Source organism: Rhamphochromis longiceps, linkage group LG16, assembly GCF_057381845.1.
Source record: "Rhamphochromis longiceps isolate RC_006_pf linkage group LG16, R_longiceps_female_GT1.1, whole genome shotgun sequence".
NCBI lineage: Eukaryota > Metazoa > Chordata > Actinopteri > Cichliformes > Cichlidae > Rhamphochromis > Rhamphochromis longiceps.
This window is the reverse complement of record NC_140572.1, coordinates 16,344,166-16,366,035: the sequence shown is the minus strand read 5'-3', so window position 1 is coordinate 16,366,035 and position 21,870 is coordinate 16,344,166. Positions and strand designations below refer to the sequence as shown.

Genomic DNA, 21,870 nt, shown 5'->3' with positions numbered 1-21,870 from the left:
AGCTTTCGAAGGACACCAGGAAAAGTATTGTAGACCTGCACCAGACTGGGAAGAGTGAATCTACAATAGGCAAGCAGCTTGGTGTGAAAAAATCAACTGTGGGAGCAATCATCAGAAAATGGAAGACATACAAGACCACTGATAATCTCCCTCGATCTGGGGCTCCACGCAAGATCTCATCCCGTGGGGTCAAAATGATCATGAGAACGGTGAGCAAAGATCCCAGAACCACATGGGGGGACCTGGTGAATGACCTGCAGAGAGCTGGGACCAAAGTAACAAAGGTCACCATCAGTAACACACTACAACGGCAGGGAATCAAATCCCGCAGTGCCAGACGTGTTCCGCTGCTGAAGCCAGTGCATGTCCAGGCCCGTCTGAAGTTTGCCAGAGAGCACATGGATGATACAGCAGAGGATTGGGAGAATGTCATGTGGTCAGATGAAACCAAAGTAGAACTTTTTGGTATAAACTCAACTCGTCGTGTTTGGAGGAAGAAGAATACTGAGTTGCATCCCAAGAACACCATACCTACTGTGAAGCATGGGGGTGGAAACATCATGCTATGGGGCTGTTTTTCTGCCAAGGGGACAGGACGACTGATCCGTGTTAAGGACAGAATGAATGGGGCCATGTATCGTGAGATTTTGAGCCAAAACCTCCTTCCATCAGTGAGAACTTTGAAGATGAAACGAGGCTGGGTCTTCCAACATGACAATGATCCAAAACACACCGCCCGGGCAACAAAGGAGTGGCTCCGTAAGAAGCATTTGAAAGTCCTGGAGTGGCCTAGCCAGTCTCCAGACCTCAACCCCATAGAAAATCTGTGGCGGGAGTTGAAAGTCCGTGTTGCTCGGCGACAGCCCCAAAACATCACTGCTCTCGAGAAGATCTGCATGGAGGAATGGGCCAAAATACCAGCTACTGTGTGTGCAAACCTGGTAAAGACCTATAGTAAACGTTTGACCTCTGTTATTGCCAACAAAGGTTATGTTACAAAGTACTGAGTTGTATTTTTGTTGTTGACCAAATACTTATTTTCCACCCTGATTTACGAATAAATTCTCTACAAATCCTACCATGTGGATTCATGGATTTTTTTTCACATTCTGTCTCTCACAGTTGAAGTGTACCTCTGGTGCAAATTACTGACCTCTGTCATCATTTTAGGTGGGGGAACTTGCACAATAGGTGGCTGACTAAATACTTTTTTGCCCCACTGTATGTTTATGTGTCTGTGATGCGTTCATGTTTGTTGGTGTAGTGAATGTATATGTGTGAGTGTGTATTGTACCGTATGTGGCCTGTATAGAAATGCAAATGTATTCACAGCATGTGCCTGTCTAGCCTTCTGCTTCTTTAGCACATAATTACAAAAGGGAACGGTGCGAGTTACTGCACGCACACACAGTCAGACAACAATTTAGAACTATTGATGTACAGACAGTGCTTCCAGTTAACAGCGCTAGATTCTAGGTGTTGAATTGCTCTTTATTGAAATCTGACATTTTCCAACAAACTGTGTCTAAAGTTTGTGTTTCCCATAGGAACCTGCCACTGCGGTAGCTGCATGTGTGACAATGAAGACAACAGAGGCATGGTAACAGGACGTTTCTGTGAGTGTGATGACAGCGAGTGCCTGGATGAGGAAACTGGAGAGATTTGCGGAGGTGTGCCCTGCATTTGCTGACACAGCCCTTTACTCTCCCCCTAAACATAGAATGCATCTTTGTATAACCAATGCTGGATTTGGTACAAAAAAACCCAACTACTGTAACACATATTGTGTTTTACTGTGATAAAAGAATAGAAATGCATTGCCTTTGCTCATTTGGTTTCCTTAAAAAAACTCATGCATTAACTATATACAATTACAACTTACATATGCTGCTTTCTTTTTTTTAATTTAATACTCACTTCTTTTTTTTTAAAGGAAAAAGTAGAGTTTGGATTACCAAAAATATGACTTAATCACCAGGACAGTAATCACCATTTGTCAAAATACATTTTGGAGGAAATCTCATCAGCTGTTCCTCTGTGATCTGCTTCCAGGGCATGGCCAATGTTACTGTGGAAACTGTTACTGTGCTGCTGGTTGGCATGGAGACAAATGTGAGTTCCAGTGTGACATGAGCCCATGGGAAAGCAGGCAGAGATGCACATCTCCAGATGGCAAAATCTGCAGCAACAGAGGTCTGTTTACCTGGAACATCGTGTTTGATTTTTGTTTTTTATATTTATTAAACTGTAATCACAAATTTGAAATGAAAGTATTATCATAATATACACAGGTCATGTACACAGTTATACATAAGAAATATAAACATACACATATGTTTGCTGTCGCTGATTAGAAAGCCACAAAATGCTGGACTGAAGAGTATTATGCTGGTTACATTTTCAGATCATGCACCAAGGACAGAATTCTGTCTTTATTCTCAAAGTGCAGAAACAAAAATCAGAAGTCAGAAAACTTAAAGTCAGAAGGGAAAAAAACTCAAAAGACACCCGCATTTTGTGTTTTAGTTGATGATTATTTGATGATATTTTTCTTTGTCTATCAGGAACCCTCAAGATGAACTTTGAAGAATTTCTAGTAGCCTAATTATAGCTCTGTAGCTCACCACCAGGTGGCACATAATAATAATTATATGTCAGCAATTTCACTAGCCCCACAAATGTCTCAGCTATTTACTCTGCTGTCCATCGCTATAGCAGAGCTGTACAATGTTGTTTTTTAGAAATACCTAAAGCAGGTATTTCAGGTATATCATCTTCGAATAGAAACTTGCAAGCTAACATTCTTGTAACTTTACTCCACTAAACCTTGTGGATCTTTTTTCATGGATGTCTGGATGTTAAACATTTCTGTAAGACCTGAATAGCCCCACTGATCATTTTATAGGGGCTTAAAGAATTTAGATCTACCACTAATTCAATTTGCAACATGTGCCTATCGCGTCATCAGAAATAGCAGCGTAGAAGTTTGGAATTCATTTTTAAAGGTAAGATACTTAAAAAAACAAGACTATGTTTCTGGCATGCATAAATCAAATTACATCGACCAATAAACCATGTTATTATCATTATTATCCAATTTTTAACATGTTAAATGATGCCAGATTAAGCTAGCAAGCATGTAATATTAACCAGAAACCAGGATGTTGTTTCAATCGACATTATGATTTTTTTTTAAAGACTTCAAAGTGTGAGTTTTCTAGCTAAATATAACATTATACTGTAACACACAGCGGTTTGGTCTAATTAAATAAATATATCCACTGTGGGTATAACCTACTATGGTAAAACAGTAATTGTACAACAATCAGCGAAACAGCTATTTTTGTGATATATTGCTATGAAGAGGCAGAGAACAGATTTGAGAAGTCTCGTAAATATTGTTTCATAAGTTTTATGGTCTTTTTAACTGTTACTGTCTGTATTATATTACAGCTCAGTTGATGAAAAGAGCAGAGGGACTAAAATGAGACTGAAAACACAAGGTGAGTTTAAAATAAAATGCCAGCTATGAAAAATGTTTTCTCCTAATGCACTTAGAGGCTTGTTCAACATTTTGTCTTTTTCTCTCTTCAATCTATCTCTCAGCAGTAGAACCACAGTACAATTCAGCCTGAAGACTGTCACACAGTGAGACAGCACCCTGACTGGGAGACTCATTTCCTTGAGTGTTTCAAGCTTGACTTTTTTCTTATTTTTAATAAAGCAAACATGTGCTCACCATGGTGTGGTAACTGTCAGAAAAAGTTTAAATGTAGTGCTTGAATATCATTGCTTTACATTACATTTATTTGTCATTGTTGTTTCAATCCATATAATCTAAGATTGTTTTTTTTAAATTAAACCAACCAAAAAACTGAAATGTGTGTTTATGTAGGGCTGCTCAATTAATCGAATTTTAATCACGATTACGATCTGGGCTTTCAACGATCATTGCAAATGACTGAGCCGATTATTAGCCCCTCCCTCATGCTTTACTCTCGCGCTGCTCCGTGTGGCAAATCGAGCGCACTCCTCTGCATCTCGAACACGCGTCACAACAATTAAGAGGACCCGAGGGAAGCTCGGAAAGCTAAGCAGAAGTTATTTCGAGAGGAGAGTGACTGCCATTGGTTGAAAAGAGAGGTAAAAAAAACTTCAGTGGTGTGGAAACATTATGGGTTCGCGGAGTCAGAACTGGGCTCAATTAGACATAGTGTGTAAACTTTGCTATGGTGTCATAGCTGCACCACAGAGCAACACTGCAAAGTTCACTAAACATAGATGTTTACATTTTTCATTTATTTTTTATATTGCAAACATTTGCACTGTTATCAGTATTTGCACACTATTTTATATTATTTTTTAAAGTCATTATCCAATACATTGTTATTGTTAACCCTTTAAATCCCTGTAGAACCGGAACTGCGTAAGCTAGCTAGAGCTGGGCGATATGAGATTTTTCATATCACGATATGTTTTTTTCATTTCAGGCGATAACGATATCTATCACGATATAAGCCAAATAACTATATTTGTAAGATTTAAATGTGCTGTTGCTCAAAAGTAAAATGTGAAATAATCAGCAGCTTGTTTTATTTAAATATTTATTTCCCATAATAAGTTCAACAGGGTAGATGTACTTAAGGAACATGAGACTTTTTCAGATAAATAAAGGCAAATATTGCAAACTATACAAAAGGCAGCCACTAAAGCGTTTAAGTTTCAAAATAGAACAAACAAAACAGACTAAATTGTCAATTCCACTTAGAAACAAAATATTAATTCTAAAAATAAATCTTAGTTTGTTTTACAGAAGAACAGACAAAACTGACTAACTTTTGTCAATATCAAATAAACTGAGAACTAAAAGGAAATTCTCAACCTCTCCTTGTTGTATAGCTGAGCTTTTCAAACAGTTTTAACAGTTACTTTAGTCTGACAAAAGCCGAATGACAAATTAGCGCTTCCAGTCAGAGACTGAGGCTACGTCCACACGTACACGGGTATTTTTGAAAACGGAGATTTTCCGTTTACGTTTTAAAAAATAATCCCGTCCACACATAAAGGCAGAAATGAAGGAAAACGCTGCTATGAACATGCCAAAGCAGCAGGTGGCGCTAGATTCCTAACCGTACCGAAATGTTGGCCAATCAGAAGTCTAGAAGCCTCGGTGGGAAAAAGTAAACAAAGCTGGGGCATAGAAGCAGAACCGAGTCGTATGTGTGGAGGGACAGTAACTGTGTGTATATGTAAGCATTTAAACACTGCAGAGAGTAGAATTAACAGTAACAGTATTGTAGAAATTCATTTCACCGAAACAATAACGTGGCGCACAGTGTGACGCATGCACCAGTTTATTGTATTTCCAGACTTGCTTTCGGCACATTTACAGTGCGGCTACTCTATTTTTTGTCAGACTTGAAATAGCCGAAATACCTTCACACTACGGAACTTCTATGGCTCTTCCGTTCGACAATCTCTCCGGCATTGGAACCATCATCTGTTTTCTCTTCGGTCACGCTCGGTTGATTTTTCTAGTCAGCACACTCATTTCCTCCATTACCCGCTGGCTGCTTCCCAAACAAACACACGTGCGGCTTGGCACTTGTGCTGTATGTAACAAGTCACGCGACGTGACGCTGCGGCTGTGATTGGTTCGGCTCTGCGCTACTTAATTTGGATTGGCTGACCTTTTTTTTTTTTTTTTTCTTTTTTTGAGGACAAGAGCGGCGAGGTCTATCGCGATAGCTTAATTTCTCTATCGAGTAAAAGTTATATCGCGATACATATCGTTATCGTTCTATCGCCCAGCTCTAAAGCTAGCACAATAATTAGTTTTGCATATGAAACCAGAGGAGTTGTACTTACATCTTATGCCATCAGCTTGTCCTCGGTCACGGTTTCCTTCCACATAAAGCTTTGCAAAAATTGCATAAAAAGCGCTTGCAGGAACAAAAACATAATATTCCAGAAACAGCTTTGCCGATCAGATCAGCTGTTCGTAACACTTCCCACAATGAAAACGACGGAAACGCAAACTATCGCATGTCCGCCATTTCCTGTCTGAAAGTAATGTCATTTTCGCGGAAAATGTAGTTCTTTACTTGTAGGCCTTAAAAGCCTATACTGGTCATGTTTGACTTTTCTGAATAGTTTCTGTGATGCTTAGAACTCGACTTGCACTGCTGGAAATAGTTTATTTTGATGCACAAGCTGTTTTCTTTGCAAATTTGTATCATAGGATTGTTTTTTGTTTTTCCTGCAGTATATAAAAATTGCTGTATCTCCAAAATAAAACTATGAAGACGCTCAAAATAAATTTCCTGTGGTGGGAAACTATTTTTTGCAACTTTTTTGTATTTAAAGTTTTGAGGGATAAACCTCTTAAATTTCTCCAAGTAGAAATATATGTAAAAAAAACAAAAATGATTTTCAATTTTTTTGTAGTTTATTGCACATTTTTGTAATTAATGTAATTACTATGGACTTAATGCATACATATTATTAAAATATGGGCTATAACAGTTGTATTGATGTATAGCAACTTGAAATGCTCCCAAAAATGGCACTACAACATGTAAAAAAAAATAATATAAGCTCTGGCGGACTTGGTTCTATGGTAGGTCTTAAAGGGTTAAATAAATATCGTCAAATAATCGAGATCTCAATTTCAGTGAAAATAATTGTGATTATCATTTTTGCCATAATCGAGCAGCCCTATGTTTATGTTAAACACACAAATATGTATTAATACCACTTAAGCCTCCTAAAATAAGAAGTATCTTACAATGCCTGTTAAAACATGCCTGAAATCTGAAATCTGTTGTAAATCTAATTTCATAGCAGATTTATCTGCATGCAGGATGGTTTGTGTCTCACACAGAAAGTGGTCAATATATTTGTTTTGCATTTGAATATTTAATCGTTAAACTGTTAAAGGAGCGATGTGTTTCATAAGCATAGACACGTATCCTTATGCCAAAATAAGAAAAACGATTTTTTACATAAAAACATATATACAAAGATTAACTATAAAACACTTTACTGTGGTATAAGAACTACTGTAGCTCAATGCATTTTGACTACTAATTACCAAAGAAAGATCTCTGCAAGGTACTCTGGGAACTATCTAAAGTCTACATGAACTACATGATGATCCTGTATTCTGAACCCCGGCTGATGAGGCTCTCACTATTCGAGGGCTCTGATAATATCTATTTCAGTAGAAGTGTGTTGCTAGGGAACAGGAAGCAAACATTCTAAATGGGGTCAAATTCATTTCCTGTCTGTTTGCTGCATTATAAAGAGGGAAACAAACACTCTGTGCTACAAGCAATCAAACAATTTATACATTTGTTTTTGTTCTGTTCTTCTTCGATGTTTTCGGTAATGTCTTCCAGTCTATTTTTTCTCCCCGAATGCTTGTGCCATGAAAGGAATCTTTATCATTTAGTACCAATCCTATTAGTAAATAATATCTGAAAATGACAAACAGCTTACATGGCATTCTGAAAATATTCACATTGCTTCACTAGTTCCACATTTGGTCCTGTTACAGCTTTATTCCAAAATGTATTACATTCATTTTTCACCTTAAAAAAATTCTACACAGTCCTTGATAATGACAAAGTGAACAAAGATTGCTTGAAATTCGTTCATTTAATTTCATGCAATTTAATTAACGCAATGTACGCAAGTTTTCATAGCCTTTTCAGTGACACTCATAATTGAGCTCAGGTTTACCCTGTTTCCTCTGATCATCTGTCAGATGTTACTACAAGTTGATTGCAGTCGTTGTCGTGAGTCATGAGTTCAAACTCATTGCTTGGAGGACAAGCAGTCAGCAAAACAGCTTCACTAACCTAGCTCAAGTGATCCTGTGGGATTTCAGTAAGTCTCTCAAAAATTAATTACAGTGAACTGGCTGAGGGCTGGCTAAGTGGTAGGCTGAAATGGTAGGCTACATGGACAGAGTCTCATCACAGAGCTGCAAAATTATGGTCTAGTGCACAACTGACATAGCATGAACAACTGACTTGTAGTGGAGCAGCCACTGCGCTAATGAAACAGCAGTAGCACGTAACAGGGGCCCTCTTGTCCTGATCTCTCTTGAAAAAGAGATTTTTAATCTCAATGAGACTTCTTATCAACTCCTTTCTTCAGCCTGTTATTCTATTATCTTGCTTTAATTTCTTTAGCCATACTTCAACATATATTAACAAATGGCACAGGATGTTAATATGATGTTAAAGATTTGAATTACTATACATTACCAGCAAATTTGTCACATTTTCATCAAATTGCTTATGACTTTAAACTACTATAAATCCAGAGTCTTAGAAATGTCATTTAAAATAAAAGATTATGTCCTTGAAAGCTACTCCAACCTGGTTTACTTAAGGTTTACTTTAACAGACGTGGAAATAACAGCACTATATATGGGTACATTTCAAGTATACTTTATACTTTATACAGGGAGTGCAGAATTATTAGGCAAATGAGTATTTTGTCCACATCATCCTCTTCATGCATGTTGTCTTACTCCAAGCTGTATAGGCTCGAAAGCCTACTACCAATTAAGCATATTAGGTGATGTGCATCTCTGTAATGAGAAGGGGTGTGGTCTAATGACATCAACACCCTATATCAGGTGTGCATAATTATTAGGCAACTTCCTTTCCTTTGGCAAAATGGGTCAAAAGAAGGACTTGACAGGCTCAGAAAAGTCAAAAATAGTGAGATATCTTGCAGAGGGATGCAGCAGTCTCAAAATTGCAAAGCTTCTGAAGCGTGATCATCAAACAATCAAGCGTTTCATTCAAAATAGTCAACGGGGTCGCAAGAAGCGTGTGGAAAACCCAAGGCGCAAAATAACTGCCCATGAACTGAGAAAAGTCAAGCATGCAGCTGCCAAGATGCCACTTGCCACCAGTTTGGCCATATTTCAGAGCTGCAACATCACAGGAGTGCCCAAAAGCACAAGGTGTGCAATACTCAGAGACATGGCCAAGGTAAGAAAGGCTGAAAGACGACCACCACTGAACAAGACACACAAGCTGAAACGTCAAGACTGGGCCAAGAAATAATAATAATAATAATAATAATACATTTTATTTGAGGGCACCTTTCAGAAACCCAAGGTCACCTTACAAAAAACACAATTAATAAAAGGAACAATAGTCATAAAATACATAAAATAAGTTAAAATTACAAAACAGAGCGTGACAACAGATAAAATCAGCATTAAAGCGAATAATCAGCATTAAAGCGATTATTCGCTTTAATGCTGATTTAATGCTGACCGCTGCCCTAAACCGCTGGTCTAGGGCAGCGGTCCCCAATCCCCGGGCCTCGGATCGGTACCAGTCCGTAAGTCGTTTGGTACCGGGCCGCGAGAGTTGAGGCTCAGGTGTGAAATGTATGGTTTTGAGGGTTTTTATCGGTTTTCAGCGTTATTTTGTTATCGTTTTTATCGTTAACTCGGTTTTCCTGGGTCTTTTCACGTGTGTTATGAATAAATCTTCTTTTTTTCAGTACCGGTACTAGTTTTATTTTGTTGTATTTATCCACGACACCTTAAAGGCTGGTCCGTGAAAATATTGTCGAGCATAAACCGGTCTGTGGCGCAAAAAAGGTTGGGGACCGCTGGTCTAGGGTATAATTGGCCATTTTTAACTACTTTCGATGTTTCCTCTACATTTCAACTTTAAAAACTATTTACTTTGCCTTGTGTGGTATCATTCTTTTCAGCACAACCTGACGTGTCTGAATTTACAGTTATGTTTTCATTTTGACATACTGTGTTAACACAATTGATCTATAATCAGACAAAAAAACATAAAATTCGAGTAGAAAAAGTTACATTTTTTACTGTAACAACCACAAACAGGTTTAATGAATCATATTTTGTAACTTTAAATGCAAATATAAATTGTCAATTTTAAAATCATATGCACAAGTTTTGCAAACAACAAAGTTATTTTTTTTTATAATCATTTCAAACTATTTACATAACAATCAGGTGTTCTGCATTCAATGAGATGCCACACAAATTATTTGTGCCACTTCAAAAATTTCTGCCTACTATAAAGGAGAACATCACAGCCTGATACCTGCAGGTCTGACAGCAGCAGGTGTATCACTCCTGTTTTCTACCTGGAGACAGCAGTCGCCTCATTATTCTGATACACAACACAAAACTATCCACAACACTACATACTAACTACACAAGACAACACATTAACTACACACTCCAAACATGCTGAACTCCTAAAACTTCCACCTCTTCCTAAACAACCAAATGTCACGTTGCCATGTCATTTTTGATTGGTCGACATGGTGCATTTTTCCACCAACACGAAAGGGCTGTTTTTTGTGATGAAACTATTGAGGAAAAAACACCGCGCATATATTGTTTATCATGACTCTGGTTTTACGTGGCTTATCGACACAATTTAAAAACCGGTATATATCACCTTGTTGCTTTGTCATCTTAAAGTTCTCATGTGATTGGCTTACTTGCTAAGTAATTCCAAGAAGTTGAACAATTCAGTATAGGATTTTATGGGGACAATTCTCAAGTCCTGTCCCTATGTGACATGCAACAATTTCGCTCTGAATTAATCCAAAAAGCACTGTGAAGATAATTCCTGGAGATTATAGGCAATGGATCAAGTCTGACGATTACACTGAGGCGCGATTTGATTTCATCATCGTGTACAGATGTAAAGATTTGAAGTGTTTTGTGTGAGATTGTGACATGTTATTCCTCTCTCCTGCATTTTGTTCATGAGTAACCTTCATCTCGCGCTCATACTCTATGATTAAATTGACTGACAGCAATCACAAGATGATCCCTCCCTTTATCCGTTTGGTTTACACAGTCTTTCCAGTAGAGATTATATCGGAAGTAAACCAACCACAGGATGTCAAAAGCTGAATACATTGAAAACATATACAAGTGAATGTGTCATTTCAAATTCTGAAATAACAGGTATTTGGAACATTTCCAAATGGCATCCTGATTTTTAGTGATTATAAAACATTTGTGATCAATGACCGTTACAGGTGCTGTAATCTGCTCTGGTGAAGCTCCACTGTGACATTTGTATCAGACATAAAAGTGCATGGGTCTATTAATCCAGAACCCCAGGGTTATGAGGTAGTGAGAGAGACGAAGCGGAGGGCCAAGGGCCAGACACGCACCAGCTACAGCCTACAGGCCTGCCAGCTGGCCTGCTCCCCTGGGGTTCCCCATGCTCTGTCACTGCTGATAAGAGAAAATGGGATTTCCAATGGATACTGCTCAGCTGATGGTCTTGCTCAGACGCGAAACAAATAAAAAAGCGAGACATACGGATGGACAGATACAAAGATAAAGGGAAAAAAAGGAAGTTATAGCCTTTCAGCAAGAGGAAACGTATGCGCTCCTATCCCCACCAACATACATGGAAAACAGCGATTTGGAACTTGACATTACTCACTGTTTTTGGCCTGATTAATCTGAAAGATTAATGACCAGTGTAGAAAGAAAACACAATTTACAGGATGTGTGTTTGTGTGTTTTAGGGACCTGCGTGTGTGGAGAGTGTAACTGCCATGATGTTGATCCCTCTGGTGACTGGGGAGATATTCATGGAGACACCTGCGAGTGCGACGAGAGGAACTGTCATGCAACATATGACCGCTACACAGATGACTTCTGCTCAGGTCAGCAAGCTCTGTATGGTTAAAAAACAGATTCAAACACATGATGAGGGTTTTGTAGTCTGACTACTTTGCTTTGCTGACTGCTAGTGTGATAACCTAAATAAATAATAAGAAGAAAAGTCTATTCTTCAAAATGTTGAACTAATTTTTCAAAGAAGGGCTGGTGACAAAGTTACAGCTACTCTAATTTCTGTTTCATCTTTAAGAAACTGCAGTCCCATTAACTTAGCAAACACCAACAGCACTTTGCATGCTACTCTTATTGCTTTGGTACAACTTTTCAGCCATAAAAGTAAACTTCCTATATAACTTAACGATAAACTGGGGAGCGGTAAATGTGACCTTTTCATGATTTCTCCAAAGAATTAATGAACAAAGTATAATAGATGCTACTATGGAGCTTTCCATTTATTAAATTATAATAGTTTTCTGCACAAACCCTGCTTTCACCAACTCTTCCTCTATGCTTTCGGCAGGTCATGGCCAATGCAACTGTGGCAGGTGTGACTGCAAGGAAGGGTGGGCAGGGAATAAGTGTGAGCATCCTCTGTCCTGTTCCCTGTCTTTGGAAAGCAGTTTGAAGAAGTGCAGAGGAACGTCCAATTTGCCCTGCTTCGGACGAGGTACCTGGTCTGCCTGTTGCTATGGTTACCATAGCAGACTTGCACTCTGCTTTTACCTCTTGGAGTAAAATAGGTCATTTCCAGAATTGCGCATCTCTTTATTCATCCTTATGAGCGTTTTACAGACATCAGTCAAATGTGATGGCGTCTCTAACCGAGCCATTATCTTAACAGCGATCGCTCGACTCTTGTGTTATACAGCAGTATGCATTAAAATGTGTGAGCATAATGAAGCCTTACACGTGCTAGTTTTTTTTATCTGGTTTGTGAGCTGTGATGTGCATTTGTCCTCATACTTATATATATGTGTGTGTGTGAAGGTTTTTTTCTGGATGTGTTATATACATTTAGTTACAATCTTTTCTGGCAACAATGTCAACTAACTCTCAGACTACAGGTGGTTGTGTCTAGATTTATTACAGTGCACTGTGTAATTCATAGGTGGCGCTTCTAGACAGAGGAAGCTTGTTTTCTTGGTACCTGTAAAAGTGGGGCTTAATACTAATAGTAGATTCAGCTACTGAACCAGTGGTTCTGCTAACGAAGCAAAGGTCCAGGTGTTTTGTGTTTATTCAAAGTCGTGCATCCACAAATCTTTGCTGGACGATAGTAAGATAGTAAGGGAAAGTGGGGGAATAGTATATGTAGTAGATGTGGAAGATCAGTGTAATAGAGGTGATGACATTGTGTATTGCCACCTACATTCAAAATATTTTTCAACAATTTTCAAATATTCATGACTAGAAGAGCGAAAAGATCAGATATAACATTTCCAGGATTGCGTGGATCTGGTTTAAGGGACTGTACAATCAGATGCATGACCGGTGTATATTTGGATATTGCTAAATTCTGACTGGTACACAGAATTGTGTAACATTCTTATCTTCTTCCCCCACTTCGAAGGAGGGAGCAGAGCTCGCACAAAACAGTGCAGACAGAAATATCTCAATCTAAATAACTGCTATTCTGTCTTTGGCAGAAATCTGTGTGTTCATATAGGACTCTAATATACATATTATGAATTTGAGAAATGGAGGGAAAAGTGTTTTTAAAAAAGCTTTTTTGTACTCCAGAAACATGCTTTTGCTTGAGCAGGCAAAGGTAAAAAAAATATGGAACGAGACCACACACAAACAGTTAATTAAGAAACAACTAGGTGTTTACATAGCTGAAAGCTTTTCAGTCAACAATGTGAGAAACAAATGAGTCATTTTTTGCAAAGCAGCACTGATTAATCATTACAAGAAGTGGGCTTAAACGCTTCTGGGCATATCTACAATAAATGGTATTAAACTTAAATACCAAATGGATGATGTAAGAATAAGATCTAGAAAAAGGCTTGGCATTTATGGTCAGACTGCAGCAGACGTTTGGATATCGATGTCCGAAAAATCTAGAAGGTTAATGAATATTTCAGTTTCAGACGCTGCCAGGTGTTTGGTATTTGGAGGAAAACGCTAAACGCTCCATTGCTACTGAATTTGACTCACTTAAAACTATTCAGCACACACCGTGACACATTACAGAGGGTGCACAAAAGAAGACTGATAAGGACATATACATATCCTCCATGTTTTGTAGCATGTGACGAGTTCAGAGTTAGTCAGAAACTGCTTATGCAGAAAGAACTGTATGAACTAATAATTATCAAATGATTCATCTACATGATCTCTCACATTCTGTTCTCTAGTCAACATCTGCTGAGTAGTTACAGTTATTTAGGAGCTACTCATTAATGATTCATTAGTTATCAAACCGTTCCTGATTCATAACTTCTCACATTTTTGTGCAAAGTATTCAGCCAGCGTGTGATGATACGATATCCAGGAGCGTAGCAGTGCGCCTAAAAGAAGATATAGTTCCATAAATTACGAATAGCTTTTATTCTCATTTTATTCATAGTGTGTATCTCAAATTTGATTTTAGATTTAAAGTCTCTAGCGAGGTGTAGAAAAAGAAAACAAACCAAAAAATCTTTGATCATCAGTCTCAGTCATGTAATGCACATTGCCAGACGACAAAAAACAACAAGTTCTTACCATCATCCAAAGTTAACAATGCACAATGCACAGTTGTCCTTGCATTGACAGCCTGCATTGTTCTAAAGGATGCTACAGCCATTTGTTAATAAGACAAATTGTCTGGTAGTCTGCTGCATACACTTGGGTGTCTTCTCTTGTACCTTTTTACACTGATGCAGCAACCTTAATCAATCAGCTTTACAGTGCTGTGTAAGCCATTGTTCAGTGTTTTTCTGGGAAATACCTGGCAGTATGTCTGTACCTCAGGAGATGGTACAGTAAAGCCTTTGCTATTCTGTTGGTTGCACACTGATTGAACCTAATAATATAGGCAGTGGGCAGTTCTACAGGGACAAAACTTGCTTGGTCTCTGGACTCTGCAGATATGTCAGGGGTTAATGTGAAGCATTGATTCACTTGACTGTGTGGGAAGTCAGGGGGGGATGTATAGCTTTTCTGCAGCTGGAAATGGAAAGGGAGGATATGTGTGCTTTGTACTGCATGTTATACTCTCACCCATGGGCGAAGGAGCTGCTGATTACACCTGAGTGCACGGTTGCTACCATGGAGACAACAAATTACAGAAAAGTTAACATCACAAGGTTCAACTGAACAACAACAACAAGCAGGCAAAACAGAACCATTTTGTGCCTTTTTCTAATGTATCACCATTACATATTGTGCCAGGAAGACGGCCTCAAACCAATGGCGTGATTGAGGACATATGACGTTCCCCACCACATAATGAACCAGAAAAGATTAACTTGTGCACAGAGAGTTAATTAACTTTAATTCCTCTTATACTTCCTTTAAATTATCTCCAAAAGCTGCAACAAAATGAAACTTCAATTTACACAGTGCAATGGAACAATTAATGGGATTCATGAATGCTTCCCTTTCAGAACTGCATTAAAAAAAAATGTTTCCAGCCCATTCAGTAAGCGTTTAAAGCCTGGCAACGTATCTCACTGTTGTTGGTTTCCTGTTCATACACCTAAATGAGAATTAGGATTTGGAAACTATGAGATACGGTACAGTTCTAGGCTGAGATTCTCTAACCCTTGTCGAGGGAAACAAAAATTTTTCTTCTAGTTGCTTTCTGTCTGTAGCAATGATGTAGTGCTTAGAAACTCACAACGGTTGGAAAGAATGTGTTCATTGCATGACTGTGATGTCAAAAGATGTAAACAATAAAAAGGAAGACAGGAAGCAAGGTGGGAGGGAAGATACAGAGCGAGAAAGAGAGAAACTGAAGGAGACAGACACAGAAAATCACTTAGGCATGGATGAATGAGGCTGGTACAGATGTTAGTCTGAGAGGAAAGGCCTTGAAATTTGAAACAGCAGCTTCAGAGCTTCTTCCTGAAAGATGGAGACAAGACGCTTGTGGAGTACATTCTTTATATTCTGGTATGTCCTGACGGAAACACCTGCTTTCAACATCTTTTTGCTGATTCTTGGGATTCCTTTCTCTGCTCTCTAGTGTGGCCTGTAGTAGACATTCACTGTATGTGTGTGCTACTTTTTAACATAGCACATTCCTTCTGCAGTAGAAAAAAATGTTTTTAATCTTACAATGTTGTGTCATTTGCAAGGTTTTGAAATATAGTTAATTGTCTGTATAACAAAACTGATTTTTTTTTTATCCCCTAAGAAGTTGTTACCACATTGGTTTTAGATGACTATCATAAACTTAGTACATAAAGTGAATCTAGCTGCATACTGAATGCTGATGGAATGCTTTCATTCACACCACGGGATAGGACATATGAGCAAAGGATGAGCACATAAGGGGCCATCATTAGGCTTAATGCATTATACCTGTTGTGCTGGAGGACTCATTGCAGCTGTTGCTGAAATGAAAATGAAATTTAGTGAAAAGACCTTAAACCGGAGGGAAAACCAGACTGACAATGCTGAAAGCACTCTTTAACTGTGGTCACGCGTTGTTTAATATATTGTGCAGTGGATTTGATTTTACATTTAAATCTTTAAATCGACATTTTTGAGCTTTTTTATTTTTCCAGGTGCAAAGAGCGGATAATGTAGATGCAATCCAAGAGGTTTTTTTTGTACTTTTGCCTGCATGTTTGTCAGTTTCACAGCTCTGTGGTGAAAGGATTGTCACAGCTGTGGTTGTGTTTATGCAGATCAGGCAGTGCAGCACAATTTTGGTGCTCACTTTGGCATAACAATGGGCTCCTATGCCCACTTGCTGTTGTTTGAAAATGTGATGAATGAGACACAGTGTAGATGGGACATTTCTCAATTCTGTTCAATTTTGTGGCCCTGCCTTTTGCTTAAATTTAAAGTCCATATATAAAATTGTCTCTGTAGCCATCTGTTTAATACATATCAGGTACATGATTTATATAGGGTGAATGCTTGAATTAACCTAGCAGCTGGATTATAGACTACTTTATGGTTCAGACCTCAAGCTAATCACAGCAAATCATGTAAGAGTATGTTTAAGTAAGTACAATATATTCTCAGCTCTGCAATTTGATAACACGGAAAACTGATGTCAAAATTATGATTTTAAAATCTTACCAATATTGAAGTTATGTGGTCATGGAATAATCAGTCATACTAGTTTGTGCATGTAAGCATATTTAATGCTATGTCCACACTGCATGCATCAGTGGTCAGATCTATCAATTCAATTCTTCAAATGTTGCCTACATCAGACTTTAACCTGACTAGGTAACGACCCCGAACGAACCCATATGTACAAATAACTCACATGCAGTATGCTCTAAACATGAAAGCCGATAAATTCAGCTTGCATAGTTTCATTGCTATGTTAGACTGGAATCCAGCCAATTCATGAGAATGTGATAGTTGAGGATGAAGCCAAAATTTGACAAATTTGAATCTGAGTGCTGTTGTTCAATGGTTTCAATGAAACAGATTTCCAAGGATTTCTCTCTCTCTCTCTCTCTCTCTCTCTCTCTCTCTCTCTCTCTATATATATATATATATATATATATATATATATATATATATATATATATATATATATATATATATATATATATATATATATATATATATATATATATGATGTATGTATGTGCGTATATATATATATATATATATGATGTATGTATGTGCGTATATATATATATATATATATATAGCAGCTGGATAGCGTAGTGGTTAAACTACACGCCTTTGGAACAGAGGATCGCAAGTTCGATTCCTGCCTGGGGCGTCTGTATCCAGTAAGGGTCCTAAGGCTAGACCCCCTATGCTAAGCAAGCCTACCGCAGACATGAGCGAGACAGATAAATATGAAGGCATGCCGGCTCGGACGTCGCCCGGATCAACAAGGTCCGCGTCAGGTGTTGAGGAACCAGGGCACCCTGACGAAAAGTGGGCTACTGGAACAAGAAGGCATCGGTGGGCAAGGGACGAAAACAGGGCGTTGTTGGAATGCTACTACGCAAGTAACCCCGGCGGAAGGGGCTACATGAATAGGATGAGGGACCTATGGATTCTTCGATACCCAACATCCACAATGACGGCGAAACAACTAGTAGCTCAGTGTTCCAACATTCGAAAGAAGGGACTGCTCTCACAGCTAGAGATTGACGAGGTACAACACAAATGCTACGGCAAGGAGGAGTCAGGACGCCAGGTCAGGGGGGAGATATCATCACCCCCACCCGAGATTGGGTACATAGCCCCAAGTGCGATAGGAGAAGGATCGTTGAGTGCGAGAGGAACTGACCTGAAAAATAGGATCATGGCCAAGCTTGAAACCTGGATCCCCCGTAGCCGGTTACCAAGATTACGTGAAGTACCCTCAGAAGGTCTGCTAGATGATGTTAATGCAGCACTACAGGGAAATCCAGCACATAACAGCAGGGTGCAAGATGCTAGCAGGCAAGGCATACATGGAACGCCATAACCAAGTGGCCGGCATAGTGTACAGGAACATCTGTGCCGAGTATAACCTAGAAGTCCCGAGGTCAAAATGGGAGATGCCCCCAAGGGTGGTGGAGAATGACCGAGCTAAGATCCTGTGGGACTTCCAGATACAGACGGACAAAATGGTGGTGGCTAACCAACCGGACATAGTGGTGGTAGACAAACAGAAGAAGACGGCCGTAGTGATCGATGTAGCGGTTCCGAATGACAGCAATATCAGGAAGAAGGAACACGAGAAGCTGGAGAAATACCAAGGGCTCAGAGAAGAGCTCGAGAGGATGTGGAGGGTGAAGGTAACGGTGGTCCCCGTGGTAATCGGAGCACTAGGTGCGGTGACTCCCAAGCTAGGCGAGTGGCTCCAGCAGATCCCGGGAATAACATCGGAGATCTCTGTCCAGAAGAGCGCAGTCCTGGGAACAGCTAAGATACTGCGCAGGACCCTCAAGCTCCCAGGCCTCTGGTAGAGGACCCGAGCTTGAAGGATAAACCGCCCGCAGGGGCGTGCTGGGTGTTTGTTTTATGATGTATGTATGTGCGTATATATATATATATATATGATGTATGTATGTGCGTATATATATATGATGTATGTATGTGCGTATATATATATATGATGTATGTATGTGCGTATATATATATGATGTATGTATGTGCGTATATATATATATGATGTATGTATGTGCGTATATATATATGATGTATGTATGTGCGTATATATATATATGATGTATGTATGTGCGTATATATATATATATATGCATATATATATGTGTGTGTAAAGTTTGTAGCATGCATGCTTGTTGTTTTTGTCTGCTTCCACTTGTCTTTGCACTAGGATGATGTCGGAGTAAATGTGCAGTCATATTCGTTGTGTTTCTAGTGCTTTCAGGTTAATCTCGTTGAAATGACGTTAAAGCCACAACATGCATACAAGCACGTGGGGCCATGCAAACTATATAAACTAGTACTATTTTGAGTTGCTGCAATGAAATTTCAGTAAAATGGACTAGCCTGCTGCATCATTTTTAATTTAGATTTTTTGGGTGTCTTTGAATTCAGACCTCTTTAGGTTGATAATTTTCAGTTCAATCAAATGATGTGGCATCCTTTTGTTCCTAGCATATTACCCGGTTCATATCAATATAGATATCCAACATGATTTCTTTTTCCTGTTGATCTGATGTGTTTTCAAAGTGTTCCTTTAATTTCTTGAGCAGTATCCGTTAGTTCTCAACTTTTCAAAAATGGAATGAAAATGATCTTAAGACACGCACATGAATGTGTCATTTACTTTAGCAAGAAACACACGCGAAACATGAACACGCATGCACACACTCACACTGGTGGATGGCTTGACGGCCATGGAGATAATCAATAAGGCAGGGGTGTTATGACATCACCGGTTGCTAGGGTAACTGAGTCCACTGAGCAGATGGTGGTATGTTGTATGTGAAGAAGGACGAGAGCTTGTTATGTTTGTGTCTGTGCATGCTGAAGTGCGTGGTCATAAGAAGTGACAGTGATGTGACATGGACGACACATTAGATGACGCTGTCATTCGAGTAGCTGTCTTGTAAATTCATGCTCTGCACTATTTATTGCCCCTAATTTCCCCCAGTGAGTCATCGAAAGATAAGGCAGGCACATACACATTATGGATGTGTTTTAGGTCTAATTTGGTGGCACTAAACACAAAATGTACTCCGCAGGGTAACAAACAGGGAAAATACTCAGAGTGAATAATGATTGTGCAAAAAAAGGACATACCCAGCTCAATAAAAACAAGAGAAAAGAAAAAGAGGGGCACTGTGTGTGCTGTGATTTAAGAATCTTTATTGCACCAAGAAATTCCCTTTGTGCAATTATTTTTCTCTTAGGCTACGTCCACACTCGCCTGGATAGATTTGAAAACGGCGTTTTCGTCTGAAAACGCTCGACGTCCACACTATCGTTTTCAGTCGTTGTCACAGAGCTGTCCGTCCACATTGAAACGGCCGAAAACACTTACGGTCCAGTACTGGAATGCAAGATAATTCGACCTGCCTCATTTCTGTCTGCCCCTTATTTACTTTCCGGCTCGTTGAAACGTCGCGGCAAAATGTCGAGACTAATGACTAAAATGTGTCATCGTTTTCAAAAAGTCTCAGTTTTTGCTGTCCACACTGTGATGCTAAAGCACAGTTTTAAAATGTATGCGTTTTCGAGAGCGTTTTCAAAACGCTGCGTTTTCCTTGAGGGAAAACACCGTCTCAGTGTGGACGGGAGGCCAGAACGGAGAGAAAATGATGTGTTTTCAAACGAAAACGCATTAGTGTGGACGTAGCCTTAATTCCGAAAGTGTATTTAGTTTTTACACACACTGCTTCCGCATTTCTGCTTAGTTTTTGTTAAATAAATGATGTCATGTCCCAATATATTCCTCTTAGATTGTAATTACCTAATTTTAAGATTTGGTACAGACTAAATAGGTTTTTATTGTTTTCTTTAAAATCCACAGACATCGGCTGTACTTTCATCTTACCTATGGTCCCATACACTGATACAAATCCTCATTCTAATGAGGACACACATGATATTTCTTTTAAGTGTTTCTGTTTTAACACAAAGCTGACAGCACAGCTGGAAACCAGGCCAAAGGGCGCTTCACAGCAATCGCCACTGTGCTCCCAGTGTAGAAACAGGTACAAGTAGAAATTGGGGCCACAATGCTACAAGTCTGATTGCTTATCGCTGTTTCTAGATCAGGCTCTTGCTGCTTAGCTGTGGTTGACATATACGCAGCTTAAATATCAGTTAGATTGTTTGCTAGTTTTGTGTTAGCATGCTGTTTATGCAGATGCTTGAAAAGAGTCTGTACAGTGGGGGGAATAATTATGTGATCCCCTGCTGAAATTGTAAATTTGCCCACTTAAAAAAAAACTGTCTCTAATTTTAATGGTAGCTTGATTAAAATTAGGGGAGGGGTTTGGGGGCAGAATATCAACCAAAAATGCAGAAAGAAATGCATTGCTTAAAAGTTATAAATTGATTTGGATGTAATTGAACAAAATAAGTATTTGATCGCCACACAAAACATGACTTGGTACTTAGTGGAGAAACACCAATTTGTCACCAGGATTGCACACGTCTCAATGGAATTTTGGTGCGCTCCTCTTTACAGAAACTATCTAAATATTTTAGATTATGTCTGTGAAGTGAAACCTCTTATCCAAGAAGCTTCTTCACGTCTAAGAGCAATTGTTTGACGGTCCCAGATTTTAAGCCCTATGGGAGTGTACCCAAGAGGGTCATGGACCCCTTATTGATCCTCTACCTAATCACACAAGCCACGGTGTGAAAACGGGTGTGGGTCCCAATCAGCCAAGGTTTCGGGTGAACCCACTGTGAAACCTAGCCCCACCCTATCATGTGATTTACTGAGGTTAAATGGCCCAGGATGTGAGTGGGCGTTAAGGCGTCTGGGATCTCAAAACAGTTGGTGTCGTAAGCCCCGCCCTCTGTTCAAAGATGGTCATTCACAGTGGACATAGATGGCTTCTTTAACTCCTCTTTCAAACCGTCTGTCTCCTCTGTCCAAAATGTGA

General features: G+C 39.1%; 1 protein-coding gene across 1 annotated transcript in view; it reads left to right on the top strand.

The window, feature by feature from the left end:
* Window positions 1-21,870, top strand: part of itgbl1 (integrin, beta-like 1) — a 54,329-nt gene that overhangs the window by 16,846 nt on the left and 15,613 nt on the right. Inside the window, exons 4-7 of the mRNA XM_085384392.1 lie at window positions 1,548-1,670; window positions 2,053-2,193; window positions 11,569-11,709; window positions 12,186-12,332. Of these exons, the coding sequence (XP_085240518.1) occupies window positions 1,548-1,670; window positions 2,053-2,193; window positions 11,569-11,709; window positions 12,186-12,332 (552 nt within the window). The remainder of the gene's footprint in view (window positions 1-1,547; window positions 1,671-2,052; window positions 2,194-11,568; window positions 11,710-12,185; window positions 12,333-21,870) is intronic.